The sequence below is a fragment of the Triticum urartu genome, chromosome 5 (assembly GCF_003073215.2).
Source record: "Triticum urartu cultivar G1812 chromosome 5, Tu2.1, whole genome shotgun sequence".
In the NCBI taxonomy this organism is placed as follows: domain Eukaryota; kingdom Viridiplantae; phylum Streptophyta; class Magnoliopsida; order Poales; family Poaceae; genus Triticum; species Triticum urartu.
In genome coordinates this window covers 589,727,434-589,754,394 of record NC_053026.1, presented here as the reverse complement: position 1 = coordinate 589,754,394, position 26,961 = coordinate 589,727,434, and the positions used below count along the sequence as shown (strand labels likewise).

At 49.5% G+C, this 26,961-nt stretch overlaps 1 protein-coding gene across 2 annotated transcripts; it reads right to left on the bottom strand.

The window, feature by feature from the left end:
- Positions 1 to 280: 280 nt before the first annotated feature.
- Positions 281 to 2,474, bottom strand: LOC125506179 (serine/threonine-protein kinase RHS3-like). 2 transcript variants are annotated; one of them, XM_048671043.1, is made up of 3 exons: positions 2,324 to 2,474; positions 1,490 to 2,206; positions 281 to 1,388 (listed from the first exon to the last, which is right to left on the bottom strand). In XM_048671043.1, exons 1-3 carry the CDS (start codon positions 2,428 to 2,430, stop codon positions 503 to 505), a joined length of 1,710 nt encoding a protein of 569 aa, XP_048527000.1. In that variant the 5' UTR covers positions 2,431 to 2,474; the 3' UTR covers positions 281 to 502. The 2 variants fall into 2 exon arrangements, with proteins under 2 accessions (XP_048527000.1, XP_048527001.1); XM_048671044.1 differs by having other exon boundaries at positions 1,490 to 2,197; positions 2,324 to 2,472.
- Positions 2,475 to 26,961: the final 24,487 nt, after the last annotated feature.

Sequence of the window (26,961 nt, the reverse complement as noted above, 5' to 3'; positions counted from 1 at the left end):
TCATAACACTTCTGACCAATATATATATTAGATCTTCCCCGATGATTTAGAAAGAAGAAAAAAGAAACTTCAACCCGGCAATGCAACAATGAAGTGCATCCTAGGCCCTCCAACTATTCTTAGAGATGCCACGTAGGTCCTAAAACTATGAAAAGTGACAACTAGGTCCTCGAAGGTCCTTGAAGTGTAACAAGTTTGTATATACGTGACACCTTTAAAATAGTTTGAAGACCTATGTGACATCTCCGAAATATTCTGAGGATCTGGCTGACACGCATATTGCACTTTGAGAACCTAGATGATGATTTTTATAGTTTCAAGACCCATGTGACAAACTTGAAATAGTTCGAGCACGTAGAATGCACTTCATTGGCATTCTGCAACATACGAAGGCTTTGCTAGAAATATTTGATGAAGAAAATAACATGGACAGAGATGCATGGGGCTATCTCGGGCACGTGTGTGTTGTGTGGTGAAGCGAGACCTAGCACAAGATTGCTTCCTAGAAGTACTCGAAATCGACGTACGACGCCGGATCGGCATGAGGTGAGCCGGCCTTCCCACCGGCGGCGTTCCTCGGCGTGCCGCCCTGCGACGGGGCTTCGCTGGGGAGGCGCACGGGGGCGGGGCCGCAGTCCACGGCGTCGGGGATGTAGGGCGGCGCGGCGCTCCTGACGAGCGCCCAGTTGACGCCCTCGAAGAATGGGTGCTGCTTGATCTCGGCGGCGCCGCGGCGGTACGCGAGGCGCTTCTGCGGCTCCTTGGCCAGCAGGCCCCGGATGAGGTCCCTGGCGGCGGCGCTGACGCCGGGCGCGTCGGGGAAGCGCAGCGGCTGGCCGACAACGTTGAAGAGCGTGGCGCGGTTGCCGGAGCCCTTGAAGGGCGTGGTGCCGTGCAGCAGCTCGTAGAGGAAGACGCCGAAGGTCCACCAGTCGACGGCGCTGCCGTGGCCGTCGCCGCGGATGATCTCGGGCGCCAGGTACTCGTGCGTGCCGACGAAGGACATGGAGCGCGCGCCCGTCGGCTCGGCCATGAACTCCAGCGACGTCCACGGCTGCTTCCTGCCGTGGCCGTCGCCGGGCACGGCCAGCAGCTCCTGCTGGGTGGCCTTGGCCGTCGCCAGCTTCTTCTTGCCCTTGGCCTTGCTGGAGGAGGAGAGGATGCGCGGGAGCTTGCAGCCCTGGACGAGGCCGGCGGCGGCGCCGACGCGGCCGGACGGGGTGCGGACGAGCGTGGGGCTGACGGCGCAGCGGAGCGAGAGGTCGAAATCGGAGAGCATGATGTGGCCTTCCTCCCGGACCAGCACGTTCTCCGGCTTGAGGTCCCGGTACACCACGCCCAGCATGTGCAGGTACTCCAGCGCCAGCAGCACCTCGGACGCGTAAAACCTATATCATTCATGGCGGAGATAAATTCTCAGTGACAAACAAAGCTCATCAAGAATTAATGGATGGCTTTGAGGAGGAGGTGAGTTGAGGTGAGGTGAGACCTGGCGGCGTGCTCGGTGAAGTGCTTGTTGGGCTGCTTCTGGCGGAGGGAGTGGAGGTTGCCGCCGCTGCAGAACTCCATGAGGAGGCAGAAGAACTTGTCGGTCTCGAAGTGGGAGTAGAGGGTGGGGAGGAAGGGGTGGTCGAGCAAGCCTAGGATCTCGCGCTCCGTCTGCGCGCGGGGCAGCTTGTTGCGGCTCACCAGGGACCCCTTGTCCATCACCTTCATGGCGAAGAGCGCGCCCCCGCCCCCGCGGAGCTCCACCAGGTACACGCTGCCGATGTCGCCGTAGCCCAGGCGCTTGAGCAGCCGGAAGTGGCCCAGGCTGAGCGGCGACTCGCGCGCGTCCGCCGCCCGGATGGCCTCCCAGCGGCCGTCCCCGCCGGTGTGACGCCGCACCAGCACCGCGGCCACGCTGCTGTTGTTGCCGTTCCCGCTCTCGACGTCGGCGTGGCTTCGTGTGGAGCCGTCCGGGCCGGGGGCGTCGAGGGAGGCCGCCGAGACCGCCGCGGTGGAGGCGGAGCGGGCGGTCCCGTCCGCGTAGATCGGGTTCATGCTCTTCCTGAAGCCCGGCGGCTCCGTGGCGGCGGCGTCGAGCATCCTGGGGCTCGGCAGCGTCGTCGGGTACGTGCCGGCGCCGGCGTCGACGCTCCTGAACCTGATGCGCTCCATGCCGCTCACCCAGCAGCGCACGTCACTCCATGGCGCACTGCGCAAGCTGCTCAGATTAGGCGCGCTCTAATCAATCGGTCGCCAACAAAGAGAATTTCCTAACCGATGGACCAAACAGCGGAATGGAAAAGGGAGACGAAACCGAAGCACTGAAGCAGCGTACCAGTTGGCGGTTGGACGGAGGTCGCAGAGGGAGACGGAAGTCGATGGCGTGCAGAGCAGAGATGGCGGTTTGGGTGGTGGTGCTGGTGGAGTTAAGGGCGTCGGCATGTATGTCTCAGCTGGTGGTGTTCGTGGTTGCCACCAACAGGAGGCAGGAGATTGATTGATGGATGGATGTGGAGGAAAGGTTTAACAATGGAAGGAAGGGAAGAGACGTGGAGGGGGCGAAGGCGATGGAATGGGATTCTGGTCGTGGCGACAGAGAACGGCAGAGAGGATGTCAACGCAGCCGGCCGGCCGGTCGGTTGTCCGTGTAATTGTGTCTGTGTGTGTTAGTTCCGATGATCGAGTTTAGCACTGACCCGTTCTCAAAAAGAAAAAAAGTTTAGCACGGACGCGTAACACGTTTTTTTTTTGCGGGGCACGTTATCGTCGCACTTCTTCTCCCCGACCAACCAATAATTTTCAGAGGCCTGTTCCCCGAAAATGGGTAAAACTTTAGGACAAACGAGGCAAACCTTACTTTTTAGTCCTTCCCCGCACAATGCAAGGCGCTTAGGAGGTGCTTAGAGAAATAAAATCAATGCTTTTTTAAGCATCGGTTCTTATATATCGAGGGTAGACGTTAATTAGGCGTTTCTCTATAAATGGGCACTGGTGATTCAGAAAAGAAAAAATGATTTATTTTTTAAGCACCTCTCTAAGCATCTGACATTGTACACCACATTAGAGGCCTAGGACAAACTCATCTTTGAAATAACGGAGTTATCAACAAGTCAGAAATTACATCAATCAACAACTTACGAGGAAATAGAAAACGACATATACAACTTACATTGAGGAAGCAATGGTCTCCACCCAAGGAAAACAAGCCCTGAGCCACTCGCAGTTGGCCAAGCATGATCACCAAGTCACCCGCCTCCGCCTGGTCACTAGCCCGCTACCCTCTCATCAAAGACTGAAGGATGTCACACCTAGTGGCGGAGCTTGGTAGAAACTGCTGGGGGCCAAGACCAAAACATGAGTATTAGGGGGTGCAAATTGCTAAAAAGTTTCTCATATAAGCTCTCCCCAAAAAGTTCCTTCAAAGCTTGGTCCGGGGGGAGGGGGCAGCGGCTCCCTCGGCCTCGACATCGCTCCGCAGTGGTCACACCACTGACGGAGACCAGAGTGATTCATACAACATATCCGAAAGAGCAACGATAAACAATTACAAAAGGGGAGATGGAAAAGAGAAACAACCACCACAAGTGGAGCTCCCTAAGAACGGTACCGCCACCAATGGAACACCACATTCCAAATTGAAAGTTGCCAAGCATAGTCGCGAACGAAGAAACCATACCCACGATCGCATGTTACATATCAGCAATTCAGCATCATGCTGGTTTGGCTTTTGCATGTTACGTGATTTCATTTTTTATATCTACTATATCACTAAGCTCTCTAGGGGTAAAAGGCCTCACAATCAATTGAGGTGTCCAATTAAAATTGTGTCATCCAATTTTGATCAAGTCAATAATTTCTGAAAGGTCTCATTCAATTCTTCTATACTATACACTATACACTATGCTTCCTAATTTTTAAGTCCTCACAATTCATTGAGGTCTTCAGTTTAGAACTTGGTCACTTGATTTTGACCGGGTCAATAATTTCTCAAGGAGCTCTCTCATTTAATTATTTTAATTCATCATATTCCCTAATTATAAAGCTCTTTTATTCGACTGGGATATTCAATTTTGAATTTCGTTTACGATTTTGATCTGGCCAATAATTTTTCAAATCAATCAATACCAACCGCTAGAAAAACATATCAACTCCATGCACCCTCTTACCACCTAAAAAAAAGAAGCACCGCCATGTCATGATATTATAGCATCAATATAGTACATGTGGCCACCGACGCAGAAATTTACCCACGAAAATATAAGTTGATTAGCGCATAACACAGAATCACACCATGAAAGGCTCACTAAATAACCGCATTATAAAAAAAAAACAAAACACACTCCATCGTCTCCCCCATCCGCCAAGCTAAAGAGGTCCAAAATACAAGGGGTATCAGTTCTTTAGAAAGTCAAATTTCTTTAACTTTGATCAAATTTAGAGCCAAAAATATCGATATCCATAATATTCAGATTTTTTTATGAAAACTCATCTGACGATGAATCTAATAACACCAATTTGATATTACGAATTATATATATATATATATATATCTTTACCAATTTGATCAAACTTAAAGAAGTTAAACTTTTCAAAAAAGTAATACACCTTATATTTTAAAACAGAATGAATATCTTTTTTCTCTTCATAATCTCATAACACCAACGACGCAGCAAAGCACGTCCTAACCTTGCTGGTTAATGCTATTCCTAACATGCCTTTTCAGCACAAAGAAATACATGTTGTCAAATGTGTGAGCATAAAACATACTACATGATCACAAGATTATTAACTACTCTCTCCGTAAAGAAACATAAGACCGTTTAGACCATTTACATCCGCAACTTGCTAAGAGCATCTCTAGCAGACCCCGTAAAATCTCAACCCACATAAGTGTTTTACAGTTCGCGAAAAAGTGCATATGTGTGACGCCCTCGATTTGACCGTACACCAATCATACACGTAAATATGTACGATCAAGATCAAGGACTCACGGGAAGATATCACAACACAACTCTAGACCCAAATTAAAAATAACACAAGCTTTATATTGCAAGCCAGGGGCCTCGAGGGCTCGAATACATAAGCTTGAATACACAAGAGTCAACGGAAGCAATAATATATGAGTACAGACATAAGTTAAACAAGATTGCCCTAAGAAGGCTGGCACAAAAGTAGTAACGATCGAAAAGGCAACGCCTCCTGCCTAGGACCTCCTAACTACTCCTCGAAGTCGAACTCTACGTAGCATCATCCTTGGGATCCTCTGGCTCCTGGACTCCAGCATCTGATTGCGACAACCAGGTATAGAAAGGAGGAAAAGGGGGAGCAAAGCAACCGTGAGTACTTATCCAAAGTACTCGCAAGCAAGGAGCTACACTACATATGCATTGGTATCAATGAAAGGGGGTAGTATATGTGGATTGAACTGCAGAATGCCAGAATAAGAGGGGGATAGCTAGTCCTATCGAAGACTGCACTTCTGGCAGCCTCCATCTTGACGCAGTAGAAGAGAGTAGATGGTAAGTTAATCAAGTATCATCGCATAGTATAATCCTACCGGGCGATCCTCCCCTCGTCGCCCTATGAGAGAGCAATCACCGAGTTATATCTGGCACTTGAAAGGGTGTATTTTATTAAGGTCATAAGGTCGGGGTACAACTCCGGGTCGTCCTTTACCGAGGGACACGGCTATTCGAATAGATCAACTTCCCTGCAGGGGTGTACCACATTTCCCAACACGCTCGATCCCCTTTGTCCGGACACACTTTTATGGGTCATGCCCGGCCTCAGAAGATCAACACGTCGCAGCCCAACCTAGGCACAACAGAGAGGTCAGCATGCCGGTCTAAATCCTATGACGCAGGGGTCTGGGCCCATCGCCCATTGCACACCTGCACGTTGCGTACGCGGCCGGCGAGCAGACCTAGCCTCCCTTATACAAGAGCAGGCGTTCCAGTCCAACCCGGCGCGCGCCGCTCAATCGCTGACGTCAAGAAGGCTTCGGCTGATACCACGACGTCGAGTGCCCATAACTGTTCCCGCGTAGTTGGTTAGTGCGTATAGGCCAGTGGCCAGACTCAGATCAAAAACCAAGATCTCGTTAAGCGTGTTATTTTGAAGTAACTGTGAATGCTGACCAGGGCCAGGCCCACCTCTCCCCTAGGTGGTCTCAACCTGCCCTGTCGCTTCGCCACAAAGATCCACCCAGAGGGCCGTCAGGACAAAGGTCCTTTCAGCCCCCAATCCGTGAATCACTCGCGGGTACTCTATGAGCCGACCCGTCTTTAGTCATCACATGTATCATGTATAAGATATATAACATATACCCATGATCACCTCCCTAGTGATCACGGCCCGATAGTATAGCATGGCAGACGGACAAGAATGTAGGGTCACTGATGATAAACTAGTATGCTGTACTAAGCATTTAGGATTGCAGGTAAGGTATCAACAACTGTAGCAACAATGACAGGATATGCAACAGAATAGGATTAACCGAAAGCAGTAACATGCTACACTACTCTAATGCAAGTAGTAGAGAGAAAAATAGGCGATATCTGGTGATCAAGGTGTTGGGGAACGTAGCAGAATTTTAAAATTTTCTACCATCACCAAGATCAATCTATGGAGTCATCTAGCAACGAGGGGGAGGGGAGTGAATCTACATACCCTTGTAGATCGCGAGCGGAAGCGTTCAAGAGAACGGGGTTGATGGAGTCGTACTCGTCGTGATCCAAATCACCGATGACCTAGCGCCGAACGGACGACACCTCCGCGTTCAACACACGTACGGTTGAGAAGACGTATCCTCCTTCTTGATCCAGCAAGGGGAAGCGGAGGTTGATGGAGATCCAGCAGCACGACGGCGTGGTGGTGGAAGCAACGATGATCTCGGCAGGGCTTCGCCAAGCTCCAACGAGAGAGAGAGAGAGGTGTTACGTGGGGAGAGGGAGGGGCCAGGGACTTGGTGCGGCTGCCCTCCCTCCCCCCACTATATATAGGGCCCCTAGGGGGGCGCCGGCCCTAAGAGATGGGATCTCCAAGGGGGGCGGCGGCCAAGGGGGGGCTTGCCCCCCAAGCCAAGTGGGGCGCCCCCACCCCTAGGGTTTCCAACACTAGGCCCAGGGAGAGGCCCATGGGGGCGCACCAGCCCACCAGGGGCTGGTTCCCCTCCCACTTCAGCCCATGGAGCCCTCCGGGATAGGTGGCCCCACCCGGTGGACCCCCGGGACCCTTCCGGTGGTCCCGATACAATATCGATTACCCCCGAAACTTTCCCAATGGCCGAAACTGGACTTCCTATATATAAATCTTAACCTCCGGACCATTCCGGAACTCCTCGTGACATCCGGGATCTCATACGGGACTCCAAACAACTTTCGGGTTACGCATACTAATATCTCTACAACCCTAGCGTCACCGAACCTTAAGTGTGTAGACCCTACGGGTTCGGGAGACACGTAGACATGACTGAGACGACTCTCCGGTCAATAACCAACAGCGGGATCTGGATACCCATGTTGGCTCCCACATGTTCCACGATGATCTCATCGGATGAACCACGATGTCGAGGATTCAATCAATCCCGTATACAATTCCCTTTATCAATCGGTACGTTACTTGCCCGAGATTCGATCGTCGGTATCCCAATACCTCGTTCAATCTCGTTACCGGCAAGTCACTTTACTCGTACCGTAATGCATGATCCCGTGACCAAACACTTGGTCACATTGAGCTCATTATGATGATGCATTACCGAGTGGGCCCAGAGATACCTCTCCGTCATACGGAGTGACAAATTCCAGTCTCGATCCGTGTCAACCCAACAGATACTTTTGGGGATACCTGTAGTATACCTTTATAGTCACCCAGTTACGTTGTGACGTTTGGTACACCCAAAGCACTCCTACGTCATCCGGGAGTTACACGACCTCATGGTCTAAGGAAATGATACTTGACACTGGAAAAGCTCTAGCAAATGAACTACACGATCTTGTGTTATGCTTAGGATTGGGTCTTGTCCATCACATCATTCTCCTAATGATGTGATCCCGTTATCAATGACATCCAATGTCCATAGTCAGGAAACCGTGACTATCTATTGATCAACGAGCTAGTTAACTAAAGGCTTACTAGGGACATGTTATGGTCTATGTATTCACACATGTATTATGATTTCCGGATAACACAATTATAGCATGAACAATAGACAATTATCATGAACAAGGAAATAATATAATAATAACCACTTTATTATTGCCTCCAGGGCATATTTCCAACAGTCTCCCACTTGCACTACAGTCAATAATCTAGTTACATTATGATGAATCGAACACCCATAGAGTTCTGGTGTTGATCATGTTTTGCTCGAGGAAGAGGTTTAGTAACGGATCTGCGACATTCAGGTCCGTATGCACTATGCAAATATCTATGTCTCCATTTTGAACATTTTCACGAATGGAGTTGAAGTGACGCTTGATATGCCTGGTCTTCCTGTGAAACCTGGGCTCCTTGGCAAGGGCAATAGCTCCAGTGTTGTCACAGAAGAGAGTCATCGGGCCCGACGCATTGGGAATAACTCCTAGGTCGGTAATGAACTCCTTCACCCAGATTGCTTCTTGTGCTGCCTCCGAGGCTGCCATGTACTCTGCTTCACATGTAGATCCCGCCACGACGCTTTGCTTGCAACTGCACCAGCTGATTGCCCCACCATTCAAAATATACACGTATCCGGTTTGTGACTTAGAGTCATCCAGATTTGTGTCGAAGCTAGCATCGACGTAACCCTTTACGACGAGCTCTTCGTCACCTCCATACATGAGAAACATATCCTTAGTCCTTTTCAAGTACTTCAGGATATTCTTGACCGCTGTCCAGTGTTCCATGCCGGGATTACTTTGGTACCTTCCTACCAAACTTACGGCAAGGTTTACATCAGGTCTGGTACACAGCATGGCATACATGATAGACCCTATGGCCGAGGCATAGGGGACGACACTCATCTTTTCTCTATGTTCTGCCGTGGTCGGGCATTGATCTGTGCTCAATCTCACACCTTGCAATACAGGCAAGAACCCTTTCTTGGACTGATCCATATTGAACTTCTTCAATATCTTGTCAAGGTATGTACTTTGTGAAAGACCAATGAGGCGTCTCGATCTATCTCTGTAGATCTTCATGCCTAATATATAAGCAGCTTCTCCAAGGTCCTTCATTGAAAAACACTTGTTCAAGTAGGCCTTTATGCTTTCCAAGAATTCTATATCATTTCCCATGAATAGTATGTCATCCACATACAATATGAGAAATGCTACGGAGCTCCTGTTGGGGAACGTAGTAATTTCAAAAAAATTCCTACGCACACGCAAGATCATGTGATGCATAGCAACGAGAGGGGAGAGTGTTGTCTACGTACCCAACGCAGACCGACTGCGGAAGCGCTGACACAACGTAGAGGAAGTAGTCGTACGTCTTCATGATCCAACCGATCAAGCACCGAAACTACGGCACCTCCGAGTTCGAGCACACGTTCAGCTCGATGACGATCCCCGGACTCCGATCCAGCAAAGTGTCGGGGAAGAGTTCCGTCAGCACGACGGCGTGGTGATGATCTTGATGTACTACAGCAGCAGGGCTTCGCCTAAACTCCGCTACAGTATTATCGAGGATTATGGTGGCAGGGGGCACCGCACACGGCTAAGGAATAGATCACATGGATCAACTTGTGTGTTCTAGGGTGCCTCTACCTCAGTATATAAAGGACCAAAGGGGGGAGGCTGGCCGGCCACAAGGGGTGCGCCAGGAGAGTCCTACTCCCTCCGGGAGTAGGATTCCCCCCCCCCCCAATCCTAGTTGGAATAGGATTCGCGGAGGGGGAAAAGAGAGAGAGGGGGCCGGCCACCTCTCCTAGTCCTAATAGGACTAGGGGAAGGAGGAGGCGTGCAGCCCATGTAGGGCTGCCTCTTCTCTTTTCCACTAAGGCCCATCATGGCCCATTTAGCTCCCGGGGGGTTTCGGTAACCTTCCCGGTACTCCGGAAAAATCCCGATTTCACCCGGAACACTTCCGATATCCAAACATAGGCTTCCAATATATCAATCTTTATGTCTCGACCATTTCGAGACTCCTCGTCATGTCCGTGATCACATCCGGGACTCCGAACAACCTTCGGTACATCAAAATGCATAATCTCATAATATAACTGTCATCGTAACCTTAAGCGTGCGGACCCTACGGGTTCGAGAACAACGTAGACATGACCGAGACACGTCTCCGGTAAATAACCAATAGCGGGACCTGGATGCCCATATTGGCTCCTACATATTCTATGAAGATCTTTATCGGTCAGACCGCATAACAACATACGTCGTTCCCTTTGTCATCGGTATGTTACTTGCCCGAGACTCGATCGTCGGTATTCCAAATACCTAGTTCAATCTCGTTACCGGCAAGTCTCTTTACTCGTTCTGTAATACATCATCCCGCAACTAACTCATTTAGTTGAAATGCTTGCAAGGCTTAAGTGATGTGCATTACCGAGAGGGCCCAGAGATACCTCTCCGACAATCGGAGTGACAAAACCTAATCTCGAAATACGCCAACCCAACATGTACCTTTGGAGACACCTGTAGTACTCCTTTATAATCACCCAGTTACGTTGTGACGTTTGGTAGCACACAAAGTGTTCCTCCGGCAAACGGGAGTTGCATAATCTCATAGTCATAGGAACATGTATAAGTCATGAAGAAAGCAATAGCAACATACTAAACGATCGGGTGCTAAGCTAACGGAATGGGTCATGTCAATCAGATCATTCATCTAATGATGTGATCCCGTTAATCAAATAACAACTCTTTGTTCATGGTTAGGAAACATAACCATCTTTGATTAACGAGCTAGTCAAGTAGAGGCATACTAGTGACACTCTATTTGTCTATGTATTCACACATGTATTATGTTTCCGGTTAATACAATTCTAGCATGAATAATAAACATTTATCATGAAATAAGGAAATAAATAATAACTTTATTATTGCCTCTAGGGCATATTTCCTTCATCTCCCACTCACTTTCTTGTAAACACAGGCTTCTCCATAAGTCTGCGTAAACCCAAATGCTTTGATCATCTCATCAAGATGAATGTTCCAACTCCGAGATGCTTGCACCAGCCCATAGATTGAGCGTTGGAGCTTGCACACCTTGTCAGCATTCTTAGGATCGACAAAACCTTCCGGCTGCATCATATACAATTCTTCCTTAAGGAAACCATTAAGGAATGTCGTTTTGACGTCCATTTGCCATATCTCATAATCATAGAATGCGGCAATTGCTAACATGATTCGGACGGACTTCAGCTTTGCTACGGGTGAGAAAGTCTCATCATAGTCAACCCCTTGTACTTGTCGATAACCCTTAGCGACAAGCCGAGCTTTATAGATGGTCACATTACCATCCGCGTCTGTCTTCTTCTTAAAGATCCATTTATTTTCTATGGCTCGCCGATCAACGGGCAAGTCAGTCAAAGTCCATACTTCGTTTTCATACATGGATCCTATCTCGGATTTCATGGCTTCCAGCCATTTGTCCGAATCTGGGCCCGCCATCGCTTCTTCATAGTTCGAAGGTTCACCATTGTGCAACAACATGATTCCAGGACAGGGTTGCCGTACCACTCTGGTGCGGAACACGTCCTTGTGGACCTTCGAAGTTCAGTAGCAACTTGATCTGAAGTTTCATGATCATCATCATTAATTTCCTCCCTAGTCGGTGCAGACACCTCAGGAACAATTTCTTGAGCTGCACCACTCTCCGGTTCAAGAGGCAATACTTCATCAAGTTCTACTTTCCTCCCACTTACTTCTTTCGAGAGAAACTCTTTCTCTAGAAAGGATCCATTCTTGGCAACAAAGGTCTTGCCTTCGGATCTAAGATAGAAGGTATACCCAATAGTTTCTTTAGGGTATCCTATGAAGACGCATTTTTCCGATTTGGGTTCGAGCTTTTCAGGTTGAAGTTTCTTGACATAAGCATCGCATCCCCAAACTTTCAGAAACGACAGTTTAGGTTTCTTGCCAAACCACAATTCATACGGTGTCGTCTCTACGGATTTTGACGGAGACCTATTTAAAGTGAATGCGGCAGTCTCTATAGCATAACCCCAAAAAGATAGCGGTAGATCGGTAAGAGACATCATAGATCGTACCATATCCAATAGGGTGCGATTACGGCGTTCGGACACACCATTACGCTGTGGTGTTCCAGACGGCGTGAGTTGTGAAACTATTCCACATTTCCTTAAGTGCGTGCCAAATTCGTGACTCAAATATTCTCCCCCACGATCTGATCATAAGAACTTGATTTTCCTGTCACGTTGATTCTCAACCTCACTCTGAAATTCCTTAAACTTTTCAAAGGTCTCAGACTTGTGTTTCATTCAGTAGATATACCCATATCTACTTAAGTCATCAGTGAGGGTGAGAACATAACGATAGCCACCGCGAGCCTCAACGCTCATTGGATCGCACACATCAGTATGTATGATTTCCAATAAGTTGGTTGCTCGCTCCATTGTTCCGGAGAACGGAGTCTTGGTCATTTTACCCATGAGGCATGGTTCGCACATGTCAAATGATTCATAATCAAGAGACTCCAAAGTCCATCTGCATGGAGTTTCTTCATGCATTTGACACCAATGTGACCAAGGCGGCGGTGCCACAAGTATGTGGGACTATCATTATCAACCTTACATCTTTTGGCATTCACACTATGAATGTGTGTAACATCACGTTCGAGATTAAATAAGAATAAACCATTGACCAGTGGGACATGACCATAAACATGTCTCTCATATAAATAGAACAACCATTATTCTCATATTTAAATGAGTATCCATCTCGCATTAAACGAGATCCAGATACAATGTTCATGATCAAAGCTGGTACTAAATAACAATTATTGAGGTTTAAAACTAATTCTGTAGGTAAATGCAGAGGTAGCGTGCCGACGGCGATCACATCGACCTTGGAACCATTCCCGACGCGCATCGTCACCTCGTCCTTCGCCGGTCTCCGTTTATTCTGCAGTTCCTGTTTTAAGTTACAAATATGAGCAACTGCACCGATATCAAATACCCAGGAGCTACTACGAGTGCTGGTAAGGTACACATCAATAACATGTATATCACATATACCTTTGGTATTGCCGGCCTTCTTTTCCGCTAAGTACTTGGGGCAATTCCGCTTCCAGTGACCGTTTCCCTTGCAATAAAAGCACTCAGTCTCAAGCTTGGGTCCATTCTTTGACTTCTTCCCGGCAGCTTGCTTACCGGGCGCGGCAACTCCCTTGCTGTCCTTCTTAAAGTTCTTTTTACCCTTGCCTTTCTTGAACTTAGTGGTTTTATTCACCATCAACACTTGTTGTTCCTTTTTGATTTCCACCTCCGCTGATTTCAGCATTGAATATACCTCGGGAATGGTCTTTTCCATCCCCTGCATATTGAAGTTCATCACAAAGCTCTTGTTGTTAGGTGGGAGCGACTGAAGGATTCTGTCAACGACCGCATCATCCGGGAGATTAACTCCTAGCTGAGACAAGCGGTTATGCAGCCCAGACATTTTGAGTATGTGCTCGCTGATAGAACTGTTCTCCTCCATCTTACAACTATAGAACTTGTCGGAGACTTCATATCTCTCGACCCGGGCGTGATCTTGAAAAATCATTTTTAGCTCTTGGAACATCTCATATGCTCCGTGTTGCTCAAAACGCTTTTGGAGCCTCGATTCTAAGCTGTAAAGCATGCCGCACTGAACCAGGGAGTAATCATCACTACGTGTCTGCCAAGCGTTCATAACGTCTTGTTCTGCAGGGAAAACAGGTGCTTCACCTAGAGATGCATCAAGGACATATGCTTTCCTGGCAGCTATGAGGATAATCCTCAGGTTACGGACCCAGTCCGTGTAGTTGCTGCCATCGTCTTTCAGCTTGGTTTTCTCTAGGAACGCGTTGAAGTTGAGGGCAATATTAGCGTGGGCCATTTGATCTACAAGACATATTGCAAATATTTTAGACTAAGTTCATGATAATTAAGTTCATCTAATCAAATTATTTAATGAACTCCCACTCAGATAGACATCCCTCTAGTCATCTAAGTGATACATGATCCGATTCAACTAGGCCGTGTCCGATCATCACGTGAGACAGACTAGTCATCATCGGTGAACATCTTCATGTTGATCGTATCTTCTATATGACTCATGTTCGACCTTTCGGTCTTCCGTGTTCCGAGGCCATGTATGTACATGCTAGGCTCGTCAAGTCAACCTAAGTGTATTGCGTGTGTAAATCTGGCTTACACACGTTGTATGTGAACGTTAGAACCTATCACACCCGATCATCACGTGGTGCTTCGGAACAATGGACCTTAGCAACGGTGCACAGTTAGGGGGAACACTTTCTTGAAATTATTGTGAGGGATCATCTTATTTACTACCATCGTTCTAAGCAAATAAGAAGCAACGAACATGATAAACATCACATGCAATCAAATAGTGACATGATATGGCCAATATCATTTGCTCCTTTTGATCTCCATCTTCGGGGCGCCATGATCATCATCGTCACCGGCATGACACCATGATCTCCATCATCATGATCTCCATCATCGTGTCTTCATGAAGTTGTCTCGTCATCTATTACTTCTACTACTATGGCTAATGATTTAGCAATAAAGTAAAGTAATTACATGACGTTTATGTTGACACGCAGGTCATAAATAAATTAAGACAACTCCTATGGCTCCTGCCGGTTGTCATACTCATCGACATGCAAGTCATGATTCCTATTACAAGAACATGATCAATCTCATACATCACATATATCATTCATCACGTCCTTTTGGCCATATCACATCACATGGCACATGCTGCAAAAACAAGTTAGACGTCCTCTAATTGTTGTTGCAAGTTTTTACGTGGCTGCTATAGGTTTCTAACAAGAACGTTTCTTACCTACGCCAAAACCACAACGTGATATGCCAATTTCTATTTACCCTTCACAAGGACCCTTTTCATCGAATCCGATCCGACTAAAGTGGGAGAGACAGACACCCGCCAGCCACCTTATGCAACTAGTGCATGTCAGTCGGTGGAACCAGTCTCACGTAAGCGTACGTGTAAGGTCGGTCCGGGCTGCTTCATCCCATGATGCCGCCGAATCAAGATAAGACTAGTAACGGCAAGTAAATTCACAAAATCAACGCCCACAACAACTTGTGTTCTACTCGTGCATAGAAACTACGCATAGACCTAGCTCATGATGCCACTGTTGGGGAACGTAGCAGAATTTTAATGATTTTCTACGCATCACCAAGATCAATATATGGAGTCATCTAGCAACGAGGGAGAGGGGAGTGCATCTACATACCCTTGTAGATCGCGAGCGGAAGCGTTCAAGAGAACGGGGGTGATGGAGTCGTACTCGTCGTGATCCAAATCACCGATGACCTAGCGCCGAACGGACGGCACCTCCGCGTTCAACACACGTACGGTTGGGAAGAAGTCTCCTCCTTCTTGATCCAGCAAGGGGAAGGAGAGGTTGATGGAGATCCAGCAGCACGACGGCGTGGTGGTGGAAGCAACGGTGATCTCGGCAGGGCTTCGCCAAGCTCCAACGAGAGAGAGAGAGGTGTTACGTGGGGAGAGGGAGGGGCCAGGGACTTGGTGCGGCTGCCCTCCCTCCCCCCCACTATATATAGGGCCCCTAGGGGGCTAGGAGATGGGATCTCCAAGGGGGCGGCCAAGGGGGGGCTTGCCCCCCAAGCCAAGTGGGGCGCCCCCACCCCTAGGGTTTCCAACCCTAGGCGCATGGGGAGGCCCATGGGGGGCGCACCAGCCCACCAGGGGCTGGTTCCCCTCCCACTTCAGCCCATGGAGCCCTCCGGGATAGGTGGCCCCACCCAGTGGACCCCCGGGACCCTTCCGGTGGTCCCGGTACAATATCGATTACCCCCAAAACTTTCCCAATGGCCGAAACTGGACTTCCTATATATAAATCTTCACCTCTGGACCATTCCGGAACTCCTCGTGACGTCCGGGATCTCATCCGGGACTCCGAACAACTTTCGGGTTACCGCATACTAATATCTCTACAACCCTAGCGTCACCGAACCTTAAGTGTGTAGACCCTACGGGTTCGGGAGACACATAGACATGATCGAGACGACTCTCCGGTCAATAACCAACAGCGGGATCTGGATACCCATGTTGGCTCCCACATGTTCCACGATGATCTCATCGGATGAACCACGATGTCGAGGATTCAATCAATCCCGTATACAATTCCCTTTGTCAATCGGTACGTTACTTGCCCGAGATTCGATCGTCGGTATCCCAATACCTCGTTAAATCTCGTTACCGGCAAGTCACTTTACTCGTACCATAATGCATGATCTCGTGACCAAACACTTGGTCACATTGAGCTCATTATGATGATGCATTACCGAGTGGGCCCAGAGATACCTCTCCGTCATACGGAGTGACAAATTCCAGTCTCGATCCGTGTCAACCCAACAGATACTTTTGGGGATACCTGTAGTATACCTTTATAGTCACCCAGTTACGTTGTGACGTTTGGTACACCCAAAGCACTCCTACGTCATCCGGGAGTTACACGACCTCATGGTCTAAGGAAATGATACTTGACATTGGAAAAGCTCTAGCAAATGAACTACACGATCTTGTGTTATGCTTAGGATTGGATCTTGTCCATCACATCATTCTCCTAATGATGTGATCCCGTTATCAATGACATCCAATGTCCATAGTCAGGAAACCGTGACTATCTATTGATCAACGAGCTAGTTAACTAGAGGCTTACTAGGGACATGTTATGGTCTATGTATTCACACATGTATTATGATTTCCGGATAACACAATTATAGCATGAACAATAGACAATTATCATGAACAAGGAAATAATATAATAATAACCATTTTATTATTGCCTCTAGGGCATATTTCCAACACAAGAGGGGGATTGCCTGGTTGCTCTGCAAGAAGGAAGGGTCATCAACACCGTAGTCGTACTGGGTAGCAGCGGCGTCCGCCTCGTAGTCTATCGAAGAGAAGAGGGGGAAGAAACAATAAATATAATGCAAACATAAACATGACGATACATGACATGACAATGAGCGGTGCTAGGTGTGCCCTAACGCGGCAGTAGGTGATACCGGTGAAAGGAGGAAACATCCGGGAAAGTATTCCCGGTGTTTCGCGTTTTCGGACAGATGAACCGAAGGGGAAAAGTTGCATGTTCGCTATGCTAGGGACGTGTGGCTGACAAACGGACTGCGTATTCGGATTCGTCTCGTCGTTCTGAGCAACTTTCATGTACAAAGTATTTTCATCCGAGTTACGGATTATTTTCTATGAATTAACGAAGTTTATTGCATTTTTGGAATTTGTTTTAATTTGATTTTAAAAGGAAATTGCTAAGTGCACACAGCAACAGCTTAGCTACAATGGCTTACAAGTGGGTCCAGTGGCTGGGTTGACCCAGTCAACATTTGACTGATCAACATGTGAACAATAGAAGTGGGTCTAACATGTCATAGGCTTATATATTTTTATTTGTTTCAACCTTTAATTATCAGCATGGTCCACATGTCATTTGGCCATACTTAATCACTAATTAGTCTAACCAGACTAAACTAACAAGCCGGCCACCACACGGCCATGGCCACGGCACATGAGGCCTGAATGTGCTTGCGGCCTCAACCAACAGCAGCAATAGCGATGGCAGCAGAAGCAACGACGCGGCAAGTGCAGAGCAGCAGCTATCGGGAGAAGCAGCATGCAGGAAGCATCGGCAAAGCAACGCTAGCGGCGGTAGCAACTACAGGCAGCAGCAGCGACGCAGTACCAGGCAGAGGCAGCAGCCACAGCAGTCAGCAGCAGCAGGCACGGCAAGGCAGCATCAGCAGAAGGCGAGCGGGGTCACGGCGCGCGCGCACGCGGACTGGCATAGCGGGGCAGCAACAGCGGCAGTGGCAGCGCCGCAAGCAGCAGCAGGCAGAGCAGCGCGCGGCCGCGGCGGCGTAGGGCAGCATCAGCAGAGGAGGCGAGCGGCGGCGGATGGCGAAAGCGTGCGGTGCAGGCGGCGTAGGGTGCAGCCGGACGCGGGGGAGCACAGCCACGGGCGCGACGAGCGCGCGCGGGAGCGAGCCCGGTGCGGTTATGGTGGCGCTTCGGCCATGGCGGATGCGAGCTCGGGGGACGACACTACGGCGACCGATCGACAGGGGCAAGGCCGGGATTCGGAGGAGGGGCTCACCGCGGTGCTGTAGTCGAGCTCGAGAAGACCGGGGGTGTGCCGGAGCAACGGCAATCGGCGATGTACACAGTGAAGACGAGGTCGATGACGAGCGTATCGACCGCACCGACTTGATTTGGTGCACGGGAAAGATGAAGAAGACGATGACGATTCTCCTAGACGTATTTTCAGCCGGTGGGGTGCACACTGGCCACGGCAACGGCGACGACACACACGGGCTTTCGAGCTCGTTTCCGAGCCGAGGAGGAGGTGGCTCGATGGGGAAAGAGATGGGATCAGACGATGGATAGCTAGGGTTCTCGTTGGCGCAGTTATATGCGGCGGCCATCCATGGCCATGGCGGCCGTGGATGTGCGACACGCACATCTCCAGTCTCCTCCTCTGTACAGAAGAATGAGAAGGCCGTTCGTGGGCTGGGCCGTGTTACTGCAGCCACTTATGGCCCATTAGTACACTAGGTCTTTAGCATTTGTTTTTCAATTTTTGCCACTGTTTTCTAATTGAATGAGTGTCCAAATAATTTTTGCTAAATATTAAACTTGGTACATAAATTCTTTGGAATATTTTGAGGTTTCTCAAAAAGTTTGAGGCCAACTGGAAAAGTTTATAATTGTGTTTGCATTTAATTGGACCACTTTAAATGATGTTGGTACATTCTATGATTAGTTAGGGGCATTTTAGAAACTCCCTCAAGTGGGTTTTCTTCATGAAAAATATCAGTAGATTATTTGAAATATTATGAACACTTTTGTTTTGCAGTTTGAAGAAATTATTTATTTGACTTTACTTTAAAATTTGAATCTGAACTCGGTTTGGACCAAGGTGTGGTTTGGCAAATTAATTCGGATGACATGGCACCATTTGTGTATGGTTACTGTAGCTTACCTACCGGGGTGTTACAATATGCAGGCCGGCGCGGGCGAGGTCAGACTCAAACCCCGTATAATCAACCCGTAAAAAGGAATATTCTTCGAATATACCAAACAAACCCACAACTTGCTTTTTTTTAGTCGTCCTCTTCCTTGCATAAATCCGACGGACAGGCGGACGAGAGAAAACGCTAGGCGAGCACGACGCGGGCGGAGGCCAGGGAGAGCGTGATGCGGGCGGAGGCCAGGGCGGCCAGGGAGAGCGCGGCGCGGGCGAAGGTCAGGGCTGCCAGGGCGGCGCGAGCGGTGGCCGGATCGAACGGCCGGCACATCGAGCTAGCTAGCTAGCTCTTCGAATCGATTGAGCTGCTAGCTAGCTAGCTCCGTTCGAATGGATTGAGCTAGCTAGCTAGCTCCGTTCGAGAGCCACGGAGCCACGGGCGAGCGCGGCGGCCGGGACGGAGGGCCAGCCGTCTATCGGACGGCCGGCGGGCAAGCGCGCTGGCCGGGGCGGACGGCCGCGACAGCCGAACGAGCTTCATGGCGTTGGCGGGAGCAAAGATTCCTCAACCACCAACGTTGACCGGTATGCAGGGCCATGGTAAAGTTGTCCTCAAAACTGTAAAAATGAGGGTTTCGCGTTTGCGTTTGCAAGGCCCCTTGAAATTTTTTAAGGATCGAACGATTTTAAAGGATCTGTTCGGGCTCGTTTTTTCGACTAAAACTACAAAAAACGGTTATTTTACGGGTTTGACCACTTATACAGGATCTGCTAGAGATGCTCTAACATGGACCCCTAGACGTCCGTAGACGCGCCGGTCAGTGACCTGGCGCGTCAGCTTTGACCCTCATTTGCCCGGTTTCACAGCCACGCCTCTCAAATTGTCCTCCCTATAATCAGTCATTTCATCAAACACATGTCGTGCGGCATAACTAGAGCACGCAGCGACGACAACACCCGACACTGACAACATGTAGTCTCAGCGCACGCACGCGGACACCACGGCCAGCTGGGCTAGTATCACGACGATGACAACACGGCCAGTTAGGCTAGCAACATGACGATGGCAACAAGGCCAGCTAGGATACCAATAGCGGACAACAAGCGGATGTAGCGCCAGGCAGCACGTCCGCAAGCCCATGACGTGAGCCCGCACGCACGCCTGCCCCCGACGCCGGCCAGCACGCCCGCTCGCCCGCGGCGGCTGCGTGCAGGGCCGGCCCTGAGGGGGGGGGCGAGAGGGGCGGCCGCCCCGGACCCCCAATCGCGAAGGGGCCCTTGATGGGTGGATGTTGGTTCCCTGTATGTGCGTGATTTTTAGGGGTACATGCGTGATGTTTAGCCATATAAATAGATCGCTTGATTATAGAGAAGGAAAACCCCCTAACAGATCGACTAATTACCGGCTTGCCGCACGTCGCAATCTTCTCGACTACTGCTCCTCTTCCCCAATTTCGGCAACGAATTGGCCATGCCAAGGTCGGCGGCACCCCCGTTCTCATCTTCTAATTGTGATTTTGGCTGTTTGGCGTGATTAATGGAAGTAGGTAATGCGATTTTTCAGATTCCAATCAACTTCTTCTTCTTTTTTGCAGGGAGAAAACATTTCATTACTGCTACGTCTTGAGTTTGTGTTGGTTTTCCCCGAAGAGGAAGGGATGATGCAGCAGAGTAGCGTAAGTATTTTCCTCAGTTTTTGAGAACCAAGGTATCAATCCAGTAGGAGGCCACGCTCAAGTCCCTCGTACCTGCACAAAACGATAGCTACTCGCAACCAACGCGGTTAGGGGTTGTCAATCCCTTCACGGTCACTTACGAGAGTGAGATCTGATAGATATAATATTTTTGGTATTTTTGGTATAAGGATGCAAAGTAAAAAGCAAAAGCAAAGTAAAAAGCAAAAGCAAAGTAAAACGCAAAGCAAGATTAAAGTAATGGAGATTGATATGATGAGAATAGACCCGGGGGGCATAGATTTCACTAGTGGCTTCTCTCAAGAGCATAAGTATTCTACGGTGGGTGAACAAATTACTGTTGAGCAATTGACAGAATTGAGCATACTTATGAGAATATCTAGGCATGATCATGTATATAGGCATCACGTCCGTGACAAATAGACCGAAACGATTCTGCATCTACTACTATTACTCCACTCATCGACCGCTATCCAGCATGCATCTAGAGTATTAAGTTAAAAACAGAGTAACGCCTTAAGCAAGATGACATGATGTAGAGAGATAAATTCATGCAATATGAAATTAACCCCATCTTGTTATCCTTGATGGCAACGATACAATACGTGCCTTGCTGCCCCTTCTGTCACTGGGAAAGGACACCGCAAGATCGAACCCAAAGCTAAGCACTTCTCCCATGGCAAGAACTACCAATCTAGTTGGCCAAACCAAACGGATAATTCGAAGAGACTTGCAAAGATAACCAATCATACATAAACGAATTCAGAGAAGGTTCAAATATTATTCATAGATAGACTTGATCATAAACCCACAATTCATCGGTCTCAACAAACACACCGCAAAAAGGAAGATTACATCGAATAGATCTCCACAAGAGAGGGGGAGAACTTTGTATTGAGATACAAAGAGAGAGAAGAAGCCATCTAGCTACTAACTATGGACCCGAAGGTCTAAGGTAAACTACTCACACTTCATCGGAGGGGCTATGATGATGTAGAAGCTCTCCGTGATGACGGCCCTCTTCCGGCGGAGCTCCGGAACAGGCCCCAAGATGGGATCTCGTGGATACAGAAAGTTGCGGCGGTGGAATTAGGTTTTTGGCTCCTGTTTTGATCGTTTGGGGGTACGTAGGTATATATAGGAGGAAGGAGTACGTCGGTGGAGCACCGAGGGGCCCACGAGGCAGGGGGCGCGCCCTAGGGGGGGCGCCTGATGAAGCTATGTACCTAGGATAGGGGCATGGACCTGTCCTAAGTACCCTACCCAAGGACATCCCTAGAAGAAGTCACCTTTCAATCGACTTGGAGGTATCCCACTTGACAGATTCGAGACACTCGACCACGAAGCAATCACTCGACCAAATTCCAACCACTCGACTGCCAGGAGATCTAAAGTCACCCTGCACGCAAACGGTCGGTCATTAAGTAGCTTTTATGGTCATCATAGCACTTTATTAGGGGCGTTACCAGTAACCCCTAGTCTTAATGTACTTTAAACCTTGCATTACTGAGGGCTGGAGGGGCCTGGAGAACTCTATATAAGCCACCCCCCTCCTCAGTATCAAGGGTTGGCACCCCTGTTATTCATACACACATAATTCAGTCGACCGCCTCCGGGCACCGAGACGTAGGGCTGTTACTTCCTCCGAGAAGGGCCTGAACTCGTAATCCTCGTGTGCTTACAACTCCTCTATAGCTAAGATCTAGCCTCTCCATACATACCCCCCTACATCACTGTCAGAGTTAAAACCACGACAGTTGGCGCCCACCATGGGGCTAAGAGTCTTAGCGCCTAGTTTGAGAAGTTGCGATTTTTTCCGATCTCCTTGATCATGGTTTCGGGCAGAGCCTTGGTGGAGGGCCGCGAGATCCGTCTCGGCGCGCTCACGTTCATCACCGACGACTTCGCTTGGCTTCAGGAGGCTCCACTCGACGTCGACGCGCTCCCCGTCCGCGGGGCGACGCACTTCCGCGCATGCGTCCGTGGTGTCCTCCTGCGGCAGCCATCGACCCAGTATCGGTCGGCTCCCGTGGCATCTCCCCGCCCTGTTTCTCGCTGGCGCAAGCGCTCCGGTCTGTCGAGGCTTCGGAGGTGGGTGAGGCATGCGGTGGCCCGCCAGTCGGCCACCCCATAAGTCGCGGCAATTGAGCCCGACGAATCCCTCTACGGCTTGTTCGACTGGCTCCGTAGAGACCGCATCCGAATGCGACAGCAGTGACCCAGCTGCAGAGGTTCTGGTGAACGATGGGCCACACAGTCCTCCCGGTTTCCCCCGCGCTGACGGAGGCGCGGATGGGGGCGACCCGTCGCGTCCTCACGAGGAGTATCTCCCCGAGCCTCTCATGTCATTGCAGCGGGAGGAGCTTCACCACCGAAACATGGATGCACTCCACACTCCTATCGTTGGAGAAACCCCCGAGGCTCGAGCCTTGGAGGACGCGCGCTTGGCTAACTTGGCCAAGTGCACTCGACTGGACAATCTCCAGCGAATACTCGACGAGCGAGCGCGTCAACGGGCTCCAAAATCCAGTCGACGTCAACTCTTTCCGCCCCCGCAGGTATATCGTACTCCGATTCAGAATTTGGCGGCTGCAGCCCGTATAGAAGAGTCGATTCAGCCCTCCCAGTCAGAGGCTGGCAGAGGCTTGTTGCAAATCAGAGCGTTGCTCCGAGCAGCGGGAGACCAGAATTCTGCTGTTTCTCAGTCGCGGAACAGGATCCATAGTCGGTTGGAAATATGCCTAGAGGCAAATAATAAAAGCATTATTATTATATTTTCCTTGTTCATGATAATTGTCTTTATTCATGCTATAATTGTGTTATCCGGAAATCGTAATACATGTGTGAATAACAGATACCAACATGTCCCTAGTAAGCCTCTAGTTGACTAGCTCGTTGATCAACAGATAGTCATGGTTTCCTGACTATGGACATTGGATGTCATTGATAACGAGATCACATCATTAGGAGAATGATGTGTGGACAAGACCCAATCCTAAACATAGCACAAGATCGTATAGTTCGTTTGCTAGAGTTTTCCAATGTCAAAGTATCTTTTCCTTAGACCATGAGATCGTGTAACTCCCAGATACCGTAGGAGTGCTTTGGGTATACCAAACGTCACAACGTAACTGGGTGACTATAAAGGTAGACTACGGGTATCTCTGAAAGTGTCTGTTGGGTTGACATGGATCAAGACTGGGATTTGTCACTCCGTATGACGGAGAGGTATCACTGGGCCCACTCGGTAATGCATCATCATAATGAGCTCAAAGTGACCAAGTGTCTGGTCACGGGATCATGCATTACGGTACGAGTAAAGTGACTTGCAGGTAACGAGATTGAACGAGGTATTGGGATACCGACGATCGAATCTCGGGCAAGTAACATATCGATTGACAAAGGGAATTGCATACGGGGTTGATTGAATCCTCGACATCGTGGTTCATCCAATGAGATCATCGTGGAGCATGTGGGAGCCAACATGGGTATCCAGATCCCGCTGTTGGTTATTGACCGGAGAGTCGTCTCGGTCATGTCTGCTTGTCTCCCGAACCCGTAGGGTCTACACACTTAAGGTTCGGTGACGCTAGGGTTGTGAAGATAAGTATATGCAGTAACCCGAATGTTGTTCGGAGTCCCGGATGAGATCCCGGACGTCACGAGGAGTTCCGGAATGGTTCGGAGGTAAAGAATTATATATAGGAAGTGCTGTTTCGGCCATCGGGACAAGTTTCGGGGTCACCGGTATTGTACCGGGACCACCGGAAGGGTCCCGGGGGTCCACCGGGTGGGGCCACCTATCCCGGGGGGCCCCATGGGCTGAAGTAGGAGGGAACCCAGCCCAAAGTGGGCTGGGGCGCCACTCCCCTAGGGCCCATGCGGCTAGGGTTGAGGGGAAACCCTAGAGGGGGCGCCCCCTTGCTTGGGGGGCAAGCCCCCCACCCTTGGCCGCCGCCCCCCCTAGTAGATCCATCTACTAGGGCCGGCGCCCCCCCCTTGGCACCCCTATATATAGTTGAGGAGAGGGAGGACTTCATACCCCAGCCCCTGGCGCCTCCCTCTCTCCCCGTTACGTTTCTCTTCCTCGTAGTATAGGCGAAGCCCTGCTACTGTGATGCCCTGCATCCACCACCACGCCGTCGTGCTGCTGGATCTTCGTCAAACTCTCCTTCCCCTTGCTGGATCAAGAAGGAGGAGACGTCTCCCGTCCCGTACGTGTGTTGAACGCGGAGGTGCCGTCCGTTCGGCGCTTGGTCATCGGTGATTTGGATCACGTCGTGTTCGACTACATCATCAGCGTTCTTTTGAACGCTTCCGTGCGCCATCTACAAAGGTATGTAGATGCATCCAATGACTCGTTGCTAGATGAACTCCTAGATGATCTTGGTGAAACGAGTAGGAAATTTTTTGTTTTCTGCAACGTTCCCCAACAAGTCGATCCGTTGCAGCGGATACAGTCCAGTCGGCTCACAGCCCAAGATCGCCTCTGAGGCGTGAGGGACGTGGAGACCGGCGTGATCAGTACAGAAGGAATGAGCAGTATGATCACCAATTCGATCGTGATGATCGACGTCGAGTGCCAACCCCTCCCCCGAGGAGTGGATCATATGTGCCTCGACAGCAGGTTGACAGACGCCCTCATAGTGTTGGGCGGAGAATTCCAGTCGACCCCAGGGAACAAGGCTTTGATGCGAGATCCATTCTCGTTCAAGGTTTGGTCGACAGGAATAGAGCTCACCGAGAAGGCCACTACAGAGATGCGCCTACTAGTAGCAGAGTACATGTTTCAGGGCCGGAGTGTTTCAGTCGAGCCATCAGAGCCGCTGTAATTCCTCCCAACTTCAGGTTGGCGACTGGAGTTAGTAAGTTCACCGGTGAGTCCAAGCCTGATACTTGGCTCGAAGATTACCGAGTGGCTGTCCAGATTGGCGGTGGGAACGATGAGGTAGCCATGAAGCACATGCCACTCATGTTATAAGGCTCGGCCAGAGTGTGGCTGAATCAGTTAGCACCCAGCAGCATTTACACTTGGGAGGATATCTCCCGAGTGTTTGTCACCACATTTGAAGGAGCATGCAAGCGACCTGCAGGCCTTCCGGAATTGCAGTCTTGCGTGCAGAAACCGAATGAAACTCTGAGGATTACATCCAGAGGTGGATCACATTGCATCACACAATTGAAAAATGTACCAGATCATCAAGCAGTTTGTTCCTTTAAAGAAGGCGTTAAGTACAGAGAATTGAATCTAAAGTTCGGTTGAACCGGAGAGATGTCTCTGAATCGGATGATGGAGATTGCCACCAAATACGCTAATGGTGAAGATGAGGATCGACTCCTGAGTGGCAAGCATAAAGCAGTCGCCCAGGAAACCGGAAGAAATTCCAGTCGGAAACAGAAGCGAAAAGCCGAGCCGGCCGCTCCTGGGGAGGCCCTGGCCGTAACCCAGGGAAAATTTAAGGGAAAACCCAAAGGACCTTGGAACCCCAAGAAAGTTAAAGACCAAGATGGAAATGATGTTTTGGATCTACCCTGTCACATCCACACCAAGAAAGATGAAGAGGGTAAACTCATTTACCCAAAGCATACCACTCGACAGTATCGGCTTCTGATCCAGCAGTTTCAGGGCAAGCAGTCCAAAGACAAGGAAAAGGAGTCGGACAAAGTTGAGGACAAGGAAGATAGTGACGATGGGTACCCCCAGGTCAATTCCACCCTGATGATTTTTGCTGATGTTGAGAGCAAAAGTCGACTGAAGGTTATTAACCGTGAGGTAAATATGGTTGCTCCGGCAACACCCAATTATCTGAAGTGGTCCCAGACTGCCATCACATTCGACCAGTCTGATCACCCTACGCACATTGCCACCCCTGGGAGGCAAGCTCTGGTGGTCGACCCAGTTGTCGAAGGCACTCGACTGACCAAAGTCCTGATGGATGGAAGCAGCGGTTTGAACATACTGTATGCAGAAACATTAAAAGGGATGGGCATTCCGATGTCCAGGCTCAGCACCAGTAACATGAGTTTCCATGGAGTCATTCCTGGGAAGAAAGCCGAGTCACTCGGCCAAATTGCTCTTGAT

Bases quoted from the DNA above. Each gene is read 5' to 3' on its own strand.
- LOC125506179 (XM_048671043.1), bottom strand. From the start codon at position 2,430: ATGCCGACGCCCTTAACTCCACCAGCACCACCACCCAAACCGCCATCT. The intron at 2,207-2,323 runs GTACGCTGCTTC...TAATCTGAGCAG, and splicing joins CTCCGTCCAACCGCCAACTG to CTTGCGCAGTGCGCCATGGA. The intron at 1,389-1,489 runs GTCTCACCTCAC...TGAATGATATAG, and splicing joins TTCACCGAGCACGCCGCCAG to GTTTTACGCGTCCGAGGTGC.